At 38.8% G+C, this 20,045-nt stretch overlaps 1 protein-coding gene across 1 annotated transcript in view; it reads left to right on the top strand.

The window, feature by feature from the left end:
- The window catches only part of tou (bromodomain adjacent to zinc finger domain 2B toutatis), a 914,913-nt gene that overhangs the window by 337,760 nt on the left and 557,108 nt on the right, over window positions 1–20,045 (top strand). The window contains 1 exon segment of the mRNA XM_090388865.1: window positions 3,107–3,235. Coding sequence (XP_090244991.1) covers window positions 3,107–3,235 — 129 coding nt within the window.

The following is a 20,045-nucleotide window of genomic DNA, read 5'->3' as shown; positions in this document are numbered from 1 at the left end:
TTACCTTTTAATGCCCTCTGATTTTCTGAAGGGTAAACTAATAACAATTTTAATTTATAATCGCCAGAGGCATTTGATCCAAAGAGTAACGTTAAACGGTCTTTGGCTGCTTTGAACCCAGCAGCTGATTTTTCTTCAATAGAAATGAAGCTTTTTGTTGGTAGCCATTTCCAGAACAAACTGCTTTCGTCAACATTGAACACCAAATTTGGTGGAAATTTTTCACGTTCAATTATTTCCTTTAGTTTTTCTGGAAACTTATTTGCAGCTTCAACATCTGCACTTGCAGCTTCTCCTGTTAATTTTACACTATGAATCCTGGCCCGTTTTTTCAGTTTCTCGAACCAACCACGAGAAGCCCCAAAGGTTTTTGTAATTTCTTCAGTTTGTTTAGATGTCAGGTGATTAAACAAAAATAATGCTTTTTCTTGAATCACCATTTGACTTAAAGGCATATGACGTTGTGACATATCACCTATCCACAAATTTAACATTTTCTCCATTTTTTCTAAAATTGGATTCCATAAGCGAGTTAATTTTCCCGCTGTAACATCTGTACAATTCTGAGCAGACTGTTTTATTTTTTCTGATTGACTTAGTATAGTTGTTAAAGTTGATTGCGCTAATCCTAAAGAATGTGCCACATCGGATTTTCTTTCGCCGCTTTCAACACTTCGTACGATATTTAGTTTAGTTTCCAAAGAAATTGCTTTTCTTTTCTTTGATTCTGACGTTTTAATTAACTAAAACAAAAATATTTCTATTAAAATTTACAAAATCTATGTTATGTAATGCTATCAAAGAACCTACGTCGATTATTGCAATACGCCACACTGAAACAACGTCAATCATGTAAAGGAAATGGAGGACAGTTAAAAATCACGATCAGGCATACCAAGAAAACTGACAGATACGGATCATTGCAATGCACCACACTGAAACACATCCTATGAAGTGTAAACAACAACTAAATTAGGCGAGTGAAGTGCAAAACTGTTATAACAGACACACCCGCTGCTCGGGAGTACGTAACGAGTCGCCGTCAGTCACCAATCGGATGATTGTCGGGCGTTGGCCTTAAATTGAAATTTTTTTTTTTTAACATAAATGGGGCTTGAAATTGCGGACTTCATTATATCGAAGCTTCATTAACCGAGGTATGCCTGTACTTGTAATGACCTTGAAAAATACATATGTAGCTATTTGTATGTATTCCTGAAAATGTTAATATAATCAGCAATCTGATTTTAATACGATGTAGTGCAGTTTTGGTGTTGGGAAACAGGAATAAAGCCATGGTTTAAGTTATGTACAGAATGATCTTTTATCACATAAAATTGAAGTTAATATTTTTATAGAAAGGCCATTGAACTCTCAGTACTCACTCCCTTTTACATAAGAAAAATATGAAGAACTTATTTTAGGAGCCCATACAAGTTGTATGGCATAGTTTTGTGTTGAGGCACCACCAGTGGTTTCCCACATATGACAGTGAATTGTTCTTCATACAGAAATAGGAGATCTTTTTGGTTTCTTAATCTTTGCAGGTAGTTCCCGACTTTGAGTTAATTCATTCCTAGCGCACACTCTTATATTTCAACAATGAAATTTGACCATAGTAATGTTAAATAAAGGTCAACAAAATGATAGTTTATGCTTACAGAATAATTTATTTATCTAAAGAAATAAAAACATAGCCTTTAAAATCAAGCAAATTATAATAAAGAAATTATTCGTGTCATACGGATGTTAAAGAATATTTATTCTTCATCATTGACTAAATGCGCACATGTTGATGGTTCATCACTCATTTGTTGGTCGCACTTATTGTTGGCTTGTTGGAAGTACAAGGAGTCTTCTTTGGAAATGCTTCAAGAATCGTTTGTTTCCAAGACAGTCGCAGTATAACCTTAGTTGTTTTTGTGCCAATAAACACAAAATCAACCAACCAATTCCAAGACAGTCTTCTTTATAAATTTCATGATGCCGTGCATAAGCAGTTTTTAATTCTGTAGCAACTTTTCTAGTGTGCTCAGAATTTGAATATTGTGACTCGAAAATCTCAATTGCTTTTTCTGTGTTAAAAAGCTCCATCAAGCCTCTTGAGAGTGATGGAGTGAACAGGAGTTTCAGCTGTTAAACCTTCTTCCTCAGCTTCTTCACATTTTGCCATTTCAGTGAGTTACTTTACGAGTTCTTTGTTTGTGAGGTCTCCATTGTGTAGTTGAAGCTGGTCAGTGGCGTCAATTGTAGAAACCTCAAGTTGCAATTGGTTAGCAACATTTACAACTGCTTCTGTTTTATTTTGTACAATCTCTGCTGGTGCTCGAAATCCTTCATAGTTATCAATAATCTGATGAGAGAGCTTATTCCAAACACACTTCATGTTTCTCTCTGTAATTTTATCCCACTCTTGTTTTATTTTGTGATTGCATCTAAAGTATGGAATTATTTCCAAACTTCTTTATGGGTTGGACCTCCCTCCTTATCTCTCTGCCTGAGCAAACAAATGGATGCACAGTAGTACCGTATTATATAGTCACGCATGTAGTTTGAAATGCCGTATTTATTTCTTGTAACTGATGTTCATATTTTCGATTTTGTTGATACTTTAGAAAAAAGAACTCGTAAAGTGGGCTGCATGTATTTGCAAGTATTCTTCTATGACAATAGTGCATCCACCTGCCATGCCACAAATGGGAAAAGAGTAGATCAAATTAAACAATTTATTTTGAAATTGTATTGTATGCTCTATAGAAATATATGAACTGTTCAGAGGTAAAGTGATATGTCAAGAAAAATCGATTTTTGACTTATACCATATTTTGATACTACTAGATGAAATGTGTTCACAGGCAAAGTGGTATAAGTCTAACTTTTACATTGACCGTGTGGCAGCAGCACTTTTCAAAGAGCCTGTCATAGGAGCTTGTCATAAGCTGAAGTGCAAAACTCTTTCTCATGCGAAATTAAGAGAAAGTAACTTATACCACTTTACCTCTGAACAGCTCATACATCTATTTTTATGAAATCAGTGCAGGTCATTACCTCATCAGAGGATTAAATTGCTCTTTTTACAACTAGTAGTGATTAATACTTTCTGTAGAATCTGAAGGGGAGAATGAAAATTCTGACAGTGATGACACAGAGCAATCTGCCACAGGAAGCACTACGAGCAGTGTGCCAACTTCATCATCTGGCAAAGGTATGAAGAGGCCAGGTGATGATATGGATGGTAAGTTAAATTTTCTTTTTGTGAATGTATATTTATTTGTGATGTTTATACACTCAGTGATCACTGTATTATGCTCCCCCCATCTTTAACGAACTATGCTGCATAGCTAGCAGTATAAAAAGCTGAATAGTGTTGCAAACTAGAGCAGTGGTAACTTCATCTGGTTGTGCAAGTTAAAGTGATAAAGTGGCAGTTAAGTGGTGTAGTAAAACCACAGATTTTCAAAAAAGGATGCATGTCGGAACTCCTGCATTGTGTGCTTTCATATCGGAAATAGCATGCATGTCTTTTTGGTTGCTAATGGCTCCACTATAGTTAAGGTGTAAAAAGAATGATTTCGAATAGGTCAAACCATCACCTGCTGAAAGTACTATAAACTATTATGCAAGGTGGATTTCATGTTGAGAAAATGGTCCAACACATTGTAAGGGCTCTATGGCAGGTGACATCTCAATACAATGTGGGGAATGTAAGAACAATATCTCAGATAACAATCTGCTGCACAGTCATTTGTATGGAGTTTCGCAGGAGACAACTCAAGAGATACCCTCTCTTCACCACTGATAATTGTCGATGGCAAATGCTGTGGTGTTAACATGCTGGTTGGACACTGGAGAACTGGAAGCAAGTGATAGTTGGATGAGTCCAAATACCTGGTGCAACAAGATTCCATGGACCTATTGTACATGGGCCCATTATTCAAGCAGTTGGCAGTTAAAATGGGGCATGATTTTCTGGCAAGAACAAGTATTCCTGATGTATATGGCCCAACATGTCACTGGTGAGGTCTACTGGCAGCCCCTAGGAGCCCATGTGCACCCTGCCATGTTGCATTTTTTCCCAGACAGGAACAGATCATTCAAGAGGATAATGTGCTGTGTCATTGGGCCGACACTGGGCATAAGTGGTTTGAGGAACACAGTGCAGCTACCATCCATATTGATTGGCTTCCAAATTTGCCTGACTTCAATCCAATTGAACATATGTGGGATGTTTTGGAATGTGAAGTAAGGTGTATGGACAAGAAATCATCATCTTTTCTGACACTGTGTAAAGCCTTGTAGGCAGCATAGCTGCAGATCCCTATGGACTTCTCCAGTACATCTAGTGGAGTCTATACCAAGGAAAATAACGACTGTTACCTGTGCAAATGGTAGCCAAACATGCTATTACATAGATGATCATAATTCAGTGATCACTTAGTGTGTATGTTGAAAATGTACACTAGTTTGGTGGGATTGATTAAAATGTTAAATCTTTTATTGCAAGAAACTACATATACTTGTAATGAAAGTTTTTGTAAGTTCTATACACATGCATGCATTAATTTATATGTGTATACATAAATAAATAATATATATTTGACACGGAGATTTAGAACATTCTCAGTTTACAGCCTCAGAAGTAAAATTAATAAATATTTTATATAGGTAAAGGAAAACAAAATACATGTTACAAATCTTCAAATCACCACCGAGCTGCATTGCAATTAAATTGTACCTAGGATAAGTATTAATCACATGTATTAGTGAAGAGAGATGACTTTGAAACTATTTTTTTGGTTTTACTGTGGCAGACAAAAAAAACTGTATCACCTAAAAAAAAATTACATTTGTAGTGAATCATATAAGATATTGTTTGATTACAGTCATTTTGTTTGTCGCAAAGCAATAGTATTGTGTCAGATAATGCTTCTATTGCATCAGACAGTAATTGCATATTTTGCTGATTTACAGTACCTAATACTATTACGTCAATCCAAATACAAGAGGTATTAGAACCTATAGTATTTAGTAATGTGCATGGGTTCGAGGTTGAGAAGACGAAAGAAGATATTTGTTCACATTAGACTTGAACATCTGTAGACTGTAATTTTCAGGAAATACATATGACGGAAGGTTGTTCCAGAAAACGGCAGTTGAGTGAATAAACTGATGAAAAGTTGGTTCTGTGAATTCGAAGTTGGACAGTAAATGGATGTTGCCGTGTGGCGGCATGTGTTCGGATTGTTTTGAAAGAGAGCGAGAGAGCGGGAATTATAGAAGCCAATTCAGAAGAACCATGCCCGTGGAAATATATCTGTAGAAAAGGCATACAGCAGAAACAGTATGTCTATGAGACAGAGAGTGGAGAGACTTTGTTAGAGATGAGTCATTAATTAACCTAATTGCCCTCTTCTGAATAGATTCTAGAAGCCTGAGAGAGGTTTTGGTGGCACTACCCCAGATGTGTGAACAATATTGGTAGGGTGGATTTGTGATTTGTACAGAGTGAACAGCTGTTTGGAATAAAAGTAATGCCGAGAGCAAAATAGAAAACCAAGTCTTTTAGATCCAGAGGAAGCAATATTTGTAATGTGCCTAGAAATTGGAGTGTCACCAAAAATAAGCATAGGAGCAGAAGAATCCTTTTTGCTAGATATAAGGCAGAACTGAGTTTTAGAAGGATTGAAATCAACTAAGTTGTGTTTGCCCCACTGGAGAATTACCTGGAGATCAACATTTAAGGAATTGGTAGCAGATATTCGAAAAGTTGAAGCTCATTGAGCAGTGCGAGGTTTCTCAAACTGGAAAGTGGAATGCAATTTGCTGCCATCAGCAAAATTATGGATGGTATTTCAGGTCAATGGAAAAAGTCATTAATATACAAGAGGAAAAGTGAGGGACACCAGCATTAGTGGAGGAGTTAGAAGACAGAGAGCCATCTACCATCACCCTTAGTGAGTGGGCAGTGAGAAAACTGTATAACCAATTGGATAAAACAGTTGGCAAACCATAAAATGGAAGCTTGTTTAGAAACACAATCGAAAACCTTTGAAATGTCAAGGGAAACTGCTTGTGTTTCACCGAACTTTTTGATTAAATTTGTCCATATTTGGGTAACATAAGCCAGAATATCACCAGTGGATCGACACTGACGGAATCCATACTGGCGATTGTTGATCAGACGGAAGGTTTATAGATAGTTTAAGAGTTGGCTGTTAATTGATTTCTCCATTGGTTTAGAAAGAGTAGAAGTAATTGCAATCGGACGATAATTGGATGGAAGGGATTTTTCACCCTTTTTAGGAACTGGCTGGATATGAGCAACTTTCCAAGCAGAAGGAAAAACACCTTTGAAATAAGAAAGTGAAAAAGGCAGCAAAGAACAGGAGAGTAAGTTCAGGAACAGAGGTTTTGAGAACAAGCGGAGAAATAGCATCAGGATCTGGAGCTTTCTTAGCATCAAGATTTGTCAAAATCCTTCTGACAACCGTTTGATGGAAGACCACAGGAGGCATTGAATGGAGCATGTTGGGAATGGTGGGAGATATTTTACCAATATCTTTAATAAATGTGTTGGAAGGAAAATGGGATACATCATTAGCTTTATCCTTGGCTGAAGTGACAAAAGAACCATATGGTTTTGACAGAGGTGGGATCAGATATGGGCAAAAGTTGCAGCCAATAGCTTTGGCAAGAGACCAGAATGCTTGGCTACCATTAGGGCAAGAAGCAAGTTTTCTACTCTTAGCCTGTTCATAATCTAGTTTGGACTGATTAATAACTGCTTTACAATTGTTGCGAGCTTTCGTGCAGGCAGAAAATGAAACTGGAGAATTGGAAACAAGCCAATTACAATATGCAACGTTCTTTTCTTGAACAGCCTTAGCACATTGATTGGAAAACCAAGGTTTAGAACATGAGTTTGGGCATATCCATGAGATAAACAACTCCGTTGGAGAAGAGACTATCACCAAGTTGTGATCTAAGGTGCCTAAAGGACTTCTCACTTCGACTGTGTACTTAGAAGGGTTGTTTGTGAGAAAAAGATCAAGTGTGTTGGCTGTTTGGTTATGATTGTCTGTTATTCTGGTAAGTAAATGAACAATCTGCTCGAGGTCATTAGTAATTGCAAGAGCCTCAGCATCATGACTAGCTGGGTCTGTTTGACTAGAAAACGGAAGCCAGCTGGAGTTGTGAACATTAAAATCACCAAGATAAATTACCTCACTGTTAGGGAAGTTGGACTGGAGAAAGTCAGGGTGCAAAGAGAGGAAGTTAAAGAGCTCCAAGTGATTAGTGGAGTTGGGAGAATGGTAGAGACAACAGATGAATTTGACACACTGAGGTAGAGAAAGAGAGATTTTAAGCCACAGAATATCGAAAAGAGGAGATTCCAAATTACCAAGTCTGATAGGGAATATCGAAATGGGCATATGCACATGTACCACCTTTGAGGTGAAAGGAATCATACAGCAAATAATTTGGGCAACTGAGATGAGCATTGGTTGAATCAACTGTTAAATGAGATTCTGTCAAAAAATACATGGGTTTGGCCGACTGTAAGTCGAAATGGACGTCATTTCCATTTTTGGTTTTCATGTTTAGTTGCCATGCTTGCCATTTGCATGATTTCTGATATTTTCATTAATTATGCATTTTAACCTTCAGGAAGATATTTATGGCAATTTGTTATATAAGCTGGAGTCTTTATTGGATTCCATTCACACAGACATATATCCCATCTACCAAATGCATTTTGAACATTTCTGCAATCCACAGTGAACGCAAAACACATTATTTGCAAAATTCACAAGTAATGGAGTTTTTCTGTCTGCCACTGTATGTTCTTGAACAGAAGTGAATTGTTCCCAGAGGTGACACTTTATAGCTGCCATCTCTCCAGTTTTACTGTGGAAAATCTTTTTTTTTTGCTCATTGGTTCCCTTCTCCATATCACCATTCTGATATAGTTGGTAACAGTGAGTTTCTCTGTCTCTGCAAAATCTTAGCTTTCTTCTGTCATTTTCTTTCACAAAAAGTAATAAAACTATGTTAAAATTATGTTAATAATTTTAACATAAGTTGTGCTAATCTGTATTCTAAACTATAAATTGAGGATAACATCATTGTTCTGTGTTATGTGTGATCATTTCATTGTATACTTATGTAGTGCGAAACTAATTTGCAGTATCTTTCAGTAAGATGCTAAAGAAATACAATGTGATATTTCTGAAGACATATACAAGATTTTCCCCATATAAAATTCTAAAGCAATAACACACTTTTTTTTTTCTTGTGTACCGTAAGTAGATATGCAATTTTTTTCAGTTTTAAGCAGTGGGAAATGTAGTTTAATTAGATATTTTCAAAGAAATAAACATAAGGGCAGTGTGCAGGGCTTTAGAAATATGCAAAAATGGATGAATGAAGAAATGAGTAGATGATTGTTTTCAGTTTTAAGCTGTGGGAAATGTAATTCATTTAGATATTTGTGAAGAACTAAACACAAGGGTAGTGTGCAGGGCTTTAATAATAGGCAAAACTAGATGAAGCATTTCTCTGATAATTCTTCCACTGAATTGCTCTGACGATATTGGTGCATTGTTTACAAATATTTTCTTAATTGTGAAATAGTAAAAAAATATGGTTGTGGAAGACAAAAACAATAAGCATTTTAGTGAAATTGCATGGGTAGGAAAAGAAAGGTATGATGGCTTCGAAAAAACGGGCCATTTTTGACTGCTAGGGGTAGCAGTAATCAAAGTGTTTCCACGCTATATCTCAGTTGTGACATTTTGTAATTAAAAAAAACCAAAAAAAAAAAACCTGTCAAATCAAAAGCAGCTTGCTCTCTCAGTGAGACTGTTGGAATGTGACTTCAGGGTACAACATTGGTCATAGTCTGAACAACTGAAAACAGCTTGCTCTCGCAGTGGGACTGATGGAAAGTGACTTCGGGGTCTGAACAACCTGAAAACAAGTGGGTTTCCTTCAATAAATTGTAACTGTCTGGCACTTAGTGTTGATAAATTGCCATGTTATGGTATGCCTATAAACTGGAGTAATGGTATTTGCTATATAGTGTAGAAAAGCCACATACTTTTTCTTGATTGGAAAAAAAAAAAAAAAACCAACCAGGGAGATGAGAAAACAAAAATTATATGCTTCCCTCCTCACACAGGTCAATATCCAGTAGACCTTTGAATTTACTCAAACTGTCAGCCTCTACCTGTGAGAGTAATTTGTTCCAGCTATCAACGACTGGCTGGCTAAAAGAAAACTCTTACAATCAAATCTACACCTCAATCCCTGTAATTTTAATTTATGACCCCTTGTTCTGGAATTATTTAGAACAGTGAGAATTCCACCTTCAGCCGTTTTACTAATCCCTCTCAGAGCCTTGTAAACCGCAATCAGGTTACCTCTGAGGTGCCTTTGTCCACGTTCATTAGCCCATATAATCTGAGTCTTTCCTCATACGATCGTTGTCCTGCCAATCTCATTATTAAAGTTGCCCATCTTTGGACCCTTTTAAGAAGATTAATGTCTCTTTTTCAGATGAGGTTTCCATACTAGAATGCAAGCGCCTCCGTAGCCAGGTGGGAAGGAGCAGCAGTGCGTAGCACAAGCTTCTTGATTAGACTGGGGTTCAAGCCCGTCACCACCAAATACGGAGGATGCGGAAAGGTCAGGGAATGACCACCGCATATCTCGGAGCAATATGGCCTTAGTTGCTAATGCTCCTATAAACCAAATAACCATACTAGACTGCAGTATTCCAAATGTGGTCTTACAATTGCCTTACATTGGGATTATGACCTCCCTACCTTTACAGGATAGCATTTGATAAATCATTAATAGGACTCCATGGGCTTTCCTGGCTGCCTGTTTACACTGTTCCATAAATGTCATATCTGCCTTTATTGTAACTCCCCGATCCCTTTGCTTCTCACTTTTAATTCAGTCCCACAAAGTGTATAATTTATTTGTGGTTTGCTGTTCCCCAAGTGTTAGACCTTGCAGCATTAAAACATTGCTGACACTTCTCTGATCACCTTTGAGGTCTGTGTGTGAACGTTGCTTTGGTGAATTTGAAGGAGAGGGAGCCTCAAAGTCTGTTTTGGATTCTAGGAAGACATGTCTTTAGATTGCTAGGCACTGTTCAAATAATCCTGAAGGTGTGCTGCTTGGTACTGATCATTTATGACTCTACCAATCTTTGTCATCTGTAAATTTTGACGTAACACTTTTTATCCCTTCATCAATGTCACATTTGAAAATTAGAAACAACAGTGGTCCAAGAACCGTTCCTTGAGGGATGCCATTCCTGCTGTTAGCATTCTAAAGAATATCCATTAATCACAACCCTGTGCCTTCTACCCTGCAACCACCCAGCAATCCATCTTAGAATCTTAACAGTAAGTCCAACCTGTTGAAGCTTCTACATCACCCTCTCATGAGGGACCAAATCAAGTGCTTTGCTAAAATCCAAATAAACTATGTTGAAATTGTTCCCTAAATACAGCTCATGAGTAACTGTGTCAAAATTAGCCTACCAATTTAGTTAAATATGATTTTCCCTTAAAGCCATGTTGTGTCTCCTTCAGAATGCCATATCTGCCCACACCAATGCCAGAGCTTGCACTTGGTCATCGCGGAACACAGCGGCAACCCCCAAGGCAGAATGCGCTGGTCCCAAAGGAACTAGTAGTTGTTGGTGACTCTATTGTCAGGGAAACGGGAAACATGCTTTGTAAAAAGGATAGGTGGAATAGGACCAGGGTATGTCTGCCAGGGGCAAAAGTTGATGACGTTGTAGAGCGGATATCATCTTTTAAGGGCACAAAAGGTGATATAGTTGTACACGTTGGCACTAATGACATTAAGAGTAGGAGACCGGCGGAATTACTTGACAAGTACAGGTCACTGATGAAAAAAAGCCGTGAATTAGGGTTGAAATTGAAAGTGTCTGCAATTCTGCCCAGACACGATAGGAGGGAGTATATGATGAGAGCCCTGTCAATCAATTCGGCCCTGGAAAGATTGTGCAGGGCTCAAGGGGTAGAATTTTTTTCAGCCTGGTCTGTACTTGTTAACAGGAGAGACTGCTTCTACAGGGATGGGATACACTTAAATAGAAAGGGTGCAAGAATGTTTGCTGATGCTATCGAGGCAATGTTAGGTGGGTCGGAAAACTGCTAGATTGGGGGGATACAAGGACTAATAGATTAACAGTAGCCACTGGCAGAGGTGAAAGTGATTCTTGCACTGCTTCTATTGGAATGAGCCGCAGCCTGGAAAATAAGATGCAGGATATTTCAGAGACTGCTGGGAATCATTGGGGTACAAGTAAACACATGGGTTGTGTTAGGGTAGCTAAGAAAAAGAACAGGTGCATGTATACTTGTGTGTACACCAATGCTAGGAGTTTAGTAAATAAATTTGATGAATTTGAGGTATTGCTCAAAACATCAAAGGCAGATATTGTGGGGATTTCAGAGACGTGGTGTCACACAGATATAAGAAATGCAGAACTGGAATTTGGGGAGTACAATGTCTACAGAAAGGATAGACAGGATAGGAAGGGAGGAGGGGTTATGCTATTAGTTAAAAAACACATAAAATCCAAGGAAGTGAAGCCAGTCGACATCGCTGGACAGTGCAGTGTCGAGTCAGTTTGGTGTGACATAAGCATTGGGAGATCAAAATTGAGAGTAGGAGTGTGCTATAGGCCTAATGACTCTGATGAGTATAATAAGAAACTGTTCGGAGAAATAGAGTGGGCCAGTAAATCAGAGAGTCTTATAATGGGGGATTTTAATTTCCCAGATATTGACTGGAATTTGGGGGCTGGTCACTCACACAGTAGCAAGGCTTTTGTGGATTTATTGGATGATTGTTTTCTACATCAGCATGTTCGGGAAGCAACTAGAGGGAGTAATACTCTTGATTTGATTATCAGTAGTGATTCTTCATGCATTAAGAATCTGCAGATAAATGAACCACTTGGTGGCAGTGATCACAGTGTGCTGAAGTGGGAGTTACTCAAAGAGGTAACTACCATTAGGGGTAAAGGGAAGGGGTATTGCTTTCGTAAAGGCGACTACAATGGACTGAGACAGTATTTAAATTCTATACAGTGGGATCAACTGATGATATTGCCAACAGCAAATTCAAAATGGGAAGCATTCAAAGAACTTATCGTGGAAGCTACTAGGCTTTACATACCAACTAAGAAATATTGTTCAAGGTTTAGGCCTAAATGGTTGTCAGATGAACTAATGAGGCATATGGCAGAGAAGAAAAATGCATGGGATACATACAAATTAACACGTGACACGGACGCCTATGATAGATACAAGTTGATCTGTAACCAAGTTACAAAGGAGGTTAGGCAGGCGAAGGCAGATTACGAGAGATCCTTGGCAAGGGATGCGAAGAAAAACAGCAAAGAGTTCTTTACTTATGTAAACTCTAGAAGGAAGGGGATGAATCAGATTGGTCCACTTGAGATCGATGGGTCAACTGTTGATGACCCTGCTCGGGTAGCTAACAAACTAAATGAATATTTTGCATCGACATTCACACATGAGGAGTTATTCAGCGAGGGGAATGCCAGAGGTGTATTCAACTCTAGCAGTAAGCTAGAGAATCTTGTAATAACTGAGAGCAAAGTGGAGGAGAAATTGTTGAAGATAAACACAAGAAAGGCACCTGGGGTGGATGGGATCTATCCAGTTATATTAAAGGAGGCAGCAAAGGAGGTAAGCAAACCCTTAGCCATAATTATGAGAGCTTCCTTGGACTCAGGGGAGGTACCCATTGACTGGAGATGTGCAAATGTGACCCCAATTCACAAAGGGGGATCAAAGGCTGACACAAGTAATTATAGACCTGTGAGTTTAACTTCTGTTCCCGGAAAATTAATGGAGGCACTGGTGAAAGAAGCACTGCAGGATCATCTAGACAAGACTTCAGTTATAGCTAGGACACAGCATGGTTTTGTTAAGGGGAAGTCTTGCCTGACCAATTTGATTGGATACTATGATGCAGTCACAAAAGAACTGGATGCAGGGAATAACTTTGATATTATATACTTGGATCTTAGAAAGGCTTTTGATACTGTTGCACATGGAAGACTGCTGCACAAATTGGAGCAGTGTGGCATTGGAGGCAAGATGCTGCTATGGATAAAGGGGTGGTTGAGGGGGAGAAGACAGAGAGTGGTAATCAATGGACACTGCTCATCGTGGACTAATGTTATTAGTGGAGTCCCTCAGGGTTCAGTATTGGGGCCTTTATTGTTTTCTGTATTTATAAATGATATTGATGATGGTATATCAGGCTTAATGTCCAAGTTTGCAGACGATACGAAGGTTGGCAGGGTTGTCAAGGACACTACTGACACTATGCTGCTGCAACAGGATTTGGAAAGGTTGAGCAGATGGGCTTCGAGGTGGCAAATGAAGTTTAACATTGACAAATGTAAAGTACTACATATGGGAAACAGCAACCCCAGAGCAACGTATCAACTCTGTGGTACTACACTGACAGTGGTAGAGAATGAAAGGGACCTGGGGGTGGTGGTGCAGGCAGATATGAAGTTCTCTGAGCAGTGCAGACGAGCTGCAAGAGTAGCTCATGGTGTATTGTCAATGATATATAGGAATTTTTCTAGCAGGGATAAGGAGGTGATTATTCCCTTGTATAAGGCAATGGTCAGGCCACACCTAGAGTACTGTATACAGGCCTGGAGGCCTCATTTCAGGAAGGATGTAGAGCTGCTGGAACGAGTACAGAGAAGGGCAACTAGATTGGTGAATGGGACAAAGGGGTTCTCTTACGAAGAAAGGCTTAAGTTTTGCAAATTACAGTGTCTGGAAACTAGGCACCAGCGGGGTGATCTGATAGAGGTGTACAAAGCCTTGAATGGTTTGAGCATGCTCAATGCTGATGGGATTCTTCCTCTAGCTCAGAAAAATCACCTGAGAGGGCATAAATTCAAATTGAGGAAAGACAGATGTAGGATAGATGTGCGGAAATTTGCCTTTAGCCAGCGGGTGGTTGGTGGGTGGAACAGACTTCCATCCCTTGTCGTGGAAGTTGATAGCCTAAATAAGTTTAAGGCTCAGCTGGACAGGTATTTCGAACGAACAGAGGGGTGAAGTGGAAGTGGTTATTTTTATTTATTTATGTTACTTTCTTTTTTTTTTTTTTTTTTTTGGCTGATGCTGCATAAGCTTGCTTTCTTGCATCAAATGCCTCTACTAATGCTAATGCTAATCTATCTAAATGACTGGATTGCACTCTTAATCATTGCCTCTAAGATTTTTCATACCACTGAAGTCAGACTAACCGGTCTGTAGTTACCATCTTCACTCTTAGAACTGCTTTTGTGTTGGTGATACATTGGCACTTCTCCAATCCAAAGGAATATCCCGTGATTCCAAAGATACCTCACTGGTCTCATACACTCCCTTGTGCTCTCCCTCACTCAGTGCACAAGAGTCCAGTCTGATTCGCTTAATTTTTACCCTTGTATTGACAGATGAAAATATTCCTGGTCCCCCCCAGTCTTTGTTCTCTTAACCAGTGCTTTCTCATATGCAGCCTTGGCCTTTCTGACCTTATTTGTGATACTATTACAGATAAATAAAATAAAATAAAATAATTAAAACCTAAATATTCCTCTTGCTCAGGGATCCATAGTATAGGAAGCATGAATATTGTTCTCCATCGGAAATAGTATTTTCCCTCAGAACATCCTTTTAACATCAGCTTTAGTGGCAACTAACAAGAAGTCATGAGATGAGTGCAAACATTACTCTGAACCCATATCATCAGATAAACGCGCATCTAAATTACACCCCCCCCCCACACATCAACCAGCAATTTTCCTGAATTTCGCCAGTAACACTGAGGATATCCTCAGTGTTACTGGCAAAAATCCTAGCACCACTTTTGTTCAAATGAATACCATCTGCACAAAGTAGATTCCTACTCCCTACAAATGCAGGCCACAATGTTAGTCCCCCCCCCCAATAGCCTTGCATATTCCCTCAAGTCTCGAGTGTTAATCCACAAGGCTTTCAGCACATAGTCCCTCCTAGCGTGACTGAGCAAAATTGCAGACACAAACATACATTCTGATCTAACTTGCTGCATTTTTTCAACATATTCCTATATTTATCCAATGGATTGTCAGGCATGCACGCTTAATATCGTTAGTCCCCACGTGAATAATAATTCTCCCTTTACCTCCCCTTGAAATTTGACAACCTGTTGGTAATATTATCAATTGTACCTCCTCGCAAAATGCACTCTGGTTCTGGACCACCTATCTTTATTACAAAAATTGTTACCCAGTTCCCTGACTGTAGTCTCTTAATTAAACAAGGTTGCCTTCAACCAGAGCAGTCTGCACTTGACTGTTCTTTTCTGTGTCCTGAACCAGGGGTGCATCACGTGTCAGGTCAGGAGATACTTGATTCTGCGACGAGCTCTGTACACATGAAAGGTGTTTTATGTGAAAACAACATTGATGAAAATCAGAACCATTTTAAAATTGAATAGCTAGAACTGAAGTTATGCATGTAGTGCTTTGTGCTCATGCTGACTACTTACTCTAGCGTTGTTAAGTAAGTAGCAGGTGTGAGCTTATGTTCACTCCTGCTACTTCCTAAATGATGTCTCGCATACTTCCTGAATGGTGTCTGACATTTTCACTACCAATTGGTTTTACTTCAGTTCTAAATATATAGTATGAATAATGTAATGTCTTATGCACTCACCTAGTACTTACTCTACCAAATCAGCGTTAGGGACTGAGGCTCATTAGCGTCATTTCGGAATTGACATAATTTGTCTTGTATTTTCATTACTAGTCGGTTTTACTTCAGTCCGAAATAACGATGTAACATTTTATATTCCTGCCCACTACTTACTCGACCAAATCAACATTGGTGACTGCATTAACGTCATTTAGGAAGTGACATAATTTGCGTCATTTTTGTAAACCACTGGTTTACGAACTATGTTCTTTGATCCAGACAACAAACTGCCCCTTTTTGGCCACACCTTAACATCCTAGTGCTTAATCCTTACCCAACTGTCCTACTTACTTGGCTGCCACAGGGTTTGCCCCACCAGTGCTTTATACTCCCTACTGCCCAGCCTGTATCCTTGTGCCACTGGACAGTAAACTTGAGGTTTTTCTGTGAAAACAGAGGCTTTTAGGCTAAAATCTCACACTAAAACTATTACACAAAAACTCACTATCCTTCATAAATCTGGCCTTTACAGAGTTTTGGTTTCATCGCATTGCTTGACACAGAGTTGGGGGAACACCCCACCACCAATCTGCATTAAAATTAACACTGCCGACCGGGCTAGCCGGGTGGGTAAAGTGCCTGCTTGGCAACCCAAAGGTCGTGGGTTCGTTTCCCGCCTCGGGCTTGCATCAAAGTACTACAAAAACCTTGGGAGGTGCATTATGGCCACAGAAGCGTATGCGCCAAGAACTACCAAAAAAAAAAAAAAAAAAAACATTAACACTATATACTATGTCCCACTCACACAGAGAACAAGTTGTTTTCTTTGTGAGTGAGTGAGATCCCCAACTCTGCTTGGAAAACAATCTGTATAGCCAGATTGCTATCCAAGCAGAGTTGGGGGAAACCTCTGGAGCCGTATTACTTTAAAGTTAGCACATACCATCCAACCACGTTCTTCATATTTATTGTTAACACTTTTCTCAAGTTCTCATATGTTTCTTATAGATGTACAGAATGAGCTTCTGAAATTGACCCATATTTATTCTTTTGTGGAGCAACACACCTTTGAGAATCCTCTGAGTCAATAAAACACCACTGTGAAGGACTATAACTAATTCCTAAATAGTTTATTAAGTCATTTGTAATACTGCAAAACACTGTAGCATTGTCCTCAGAACAGTAGGGGATTAGTGCTCATTCTTTGTGTTTGTACCATGAGAAAAACATTTCATGTGGTGGAGTTCTCTGGATTCCTTTGGTAAATTTAAATCTCTTACCAGATCATTGAGTTCATGGTGTGAAAACAGTTGAGGGCTGGGTTTAATGTCTCCAAGCTTAATCTGGGCTTAATTGAAAATAAGACAATAAAAATTGTCTTATTTTCAATTAATTAATTGCTAAGTTTAATTCTGCTAATAATTAAGAAGCTTTTGTTTAATTTCTTATGTATCATTATTCATGAGAAAAAGATGCTCTAGTTTCTCTTCATTGGTTTTTATATCAGATTTATCAAATTGTGCAGATTCAATATTGCTTTGTTATTGGTTTTATTATGTCCTCTGTGATTTCTGCTTTAAAAAAATCTGTTGCTTATTTTATTAATAGTTTGGAATTTCATATTAGTATTATAATTGATAATACTAATATGAAATTCACTCTTAAGGATTGTTTGCTTGTCCCTTTGATACAAGATGCCATTATGCAGGTTAGATAGTCTTATTATTATTTTTTTTTTTTTGGAGGATGTTGACGAGCATGTTTCTCAGTTTGTCAGTTTCACAAATTGATGATCCTGCTTAACAAGATTCACAAGAGTGGTATTTGTCGTATCAATCTCCTCTTCATTATTGTCAAAATATATAAATGAGAAATTTTGCCTCCCTCATTTGGGAGACCCACTCTATTCCATTGACAAATGTTCATTGATTGGTTCCAGGGGAAGCCCTTCTCCTCAAAAAGCACTATATTCGTGGAGTTTTTGGGGGGTGGGGGTAGGGACTCTGCCTATTCTCACTCGTATGTAGAAATATGGAGAAAACAAGTTAAACAGTTATTCAGTTCCTTAAATCATGGCAATCCAAGATGAATTTTAAATTGAGAAAACGTTCTTGTGTAATTCTTCCTTAAGGTGAATGTATGCATTTGTAAGAAATTTTATTATCGTTTGATATTGCATATATACTCCTCTTCCTACTTGTTAAATGGGAGGTTAGTAAATTATCTTATTATTAAGGCTATATTAGGAGTTTCTTTTTTAAAAAAAAAGAAAGAAATAAAGCACTGGATCTTGGTCAACATTGTATGCGTGCACATGGGTAACCATGGCATATGGTGAATATTCTAGATATTCTGATAGACTAGGCTAGGACAGCAAGAATATCTTTCTTGCTTCAGTGCCATTTGCAATTAAAAACTAGTAGAATGTTTGTAATGGGTAAAGTATAAGTATCACCTGAGCTGGTAATTATAGAAGTAGAAAAGGTTCATCTGGTTTAGTTGAAGCTTGGTTCCAGTGATATTATTTAGCATTCTATTTATTAAACAATGGACATGGAAAGCCCTGAAGCCTAGTGGCAGCAGCGGCAAGGTCTCTGAAATTAGCATTAGCATTAGAAGAGGCATATGATGCAAGAAAGCAAGCTTATTCAGCATCAGCAAAAAAAAAAAAAAAAAACACACCACACCACTCCCATTTCACCCCTCCGTTCGCTCGAAATACCTGTCCAGTTGAGCCTTAAATTTGTTTAGGCTATCAACTTCAACAACAAGTGATGGAAGTCGGTTCCACCAACCAACCACCCGCTGGCCAAAGGCAAATTTCCGCACATCTATCCGACATCCGTCCTTCCTCAATTTGAATTTATGCCCTCTGAGCTGATTATTCTGAGCCAGATGAAGAATCCCATTGGCATTGAGCATGCTCAAACCATTCAAAGCCTTATACACCTCTATCAGATCACCTCGCCGGTGCCTAGTCTCCAGACTCTGTAATTTGCAAAACTTAAGCCTTTCTTCGTAAGAGCAACCCTTTGTTCCATTCACTAATCTTGTTGCCCTTCTCTGTACCCGTTCCAGCAGCTCTACATCCTTCTTGAAATGAGGCCTCCAGACCTGTATACAGTACTCAAGATGTGGCCTAACCATTGCCTTATACAAGGGAATAATCACCTCCTTATCCCTGCTAGAAAAATTCCTGTATATCATTGACAAGACACCATGAGCTACTTTTGCAGCTCGTCTGCACTGCTCAGAGAACTTCATATCTGCCTGGACAATTAACCTCAGGTCCTTTTCATTCTCCACCACTGTCAGTGTAGTACCACAGAGTTGATACGTTGCTCTGGGGTTACTGTTTCCCATATGTAGTACTTTACATTTGTCAATGTTAAACTTCATTTGCCACCTCTCAGCCCATCTGTTCAACCTTTCCAGATCCTGTTGCAGCAGCATAGTGTCAGCAGTGTCCTTAACAACCCTGCCAACCTTTGTATCATCTGCAAACTTGGACATTAAACTTGATATCCCATCATCAGTATCATTCATAAACACCGAAAACAACAACGGAGCCAACACTGAACCCTGAGGAACTCCACTAATAACATTAGTCCACGTTGAGCAGTGTCCATTGATTACCACTCTGTCTTCTGCCACTCAACCATCCCCTTATCCATAGCAGCAATTTGCCTCCAATGCCACACTGCTCCAATTTGTGCAGCAGTCTTCCATCAGTATCAAAACAACAGTATCAAAAGCCTTTCTAAGATCCAAATATATAATATCAAAGTTATTCCCTGCATCCAGTTCTTTTGTGACTACATCATAGTATCCAATCAAATTAGTCAGGCAAGACCTGCCCTTAACAAAACCATGCTGCGTCTGAGCTATAACTGAATTCTTGTCTAGATGATCCTGCAGTGCTTCTTTAACCAGTGCCTCCATTAATTTACCTGGAACAGAAGTTAAACTAACAGGTCTATAATTACTTGTGTCAGCCTTTGATCTTCCTTTGTGAATTGGGGTTATATTTGCACATCTTCAGTCTATGGGTACCTCCCCTGAGTCCAAAGAAGCTCTCATAATTATGGCTAGGGGTTTGCTTACTTCCTTTGCTGCCTCCTTTAATATAACTGGATAGATCCCATCCATCCCAGGTGCCTTTTTTATGTTTATCCTCAACAATCTCTCCTCCACTTTCCTCTCAGTTATTACAAAATCATCCAGCTCACTGCCAATGTTTACTTTACCTACATCATTCTCCTTCCTGAATAACTC

The sequence above is a fragment of the Mastigoproctus giganteus genome, chromosome 14 (genome assembly GCF_048544385.1).
Source record: "Mastigoproctus giganteus isolate SK-2022 chromosome 14, ASM4854438v1, whole genome shotgun sequence".
Classification (NCBI taxonomy): Eukaryota; Metazoa; Arthropoda; class Arachnida; order Uropygi; family Thelyphonidae; genus Mastigoproctus; species Mastigoproctus giganteus.
The sequence above is the reverse complement of the archived record's forward strand: the minus strand, read 5'-3'. Positions and strand labels throughout refer to the sequence as shown.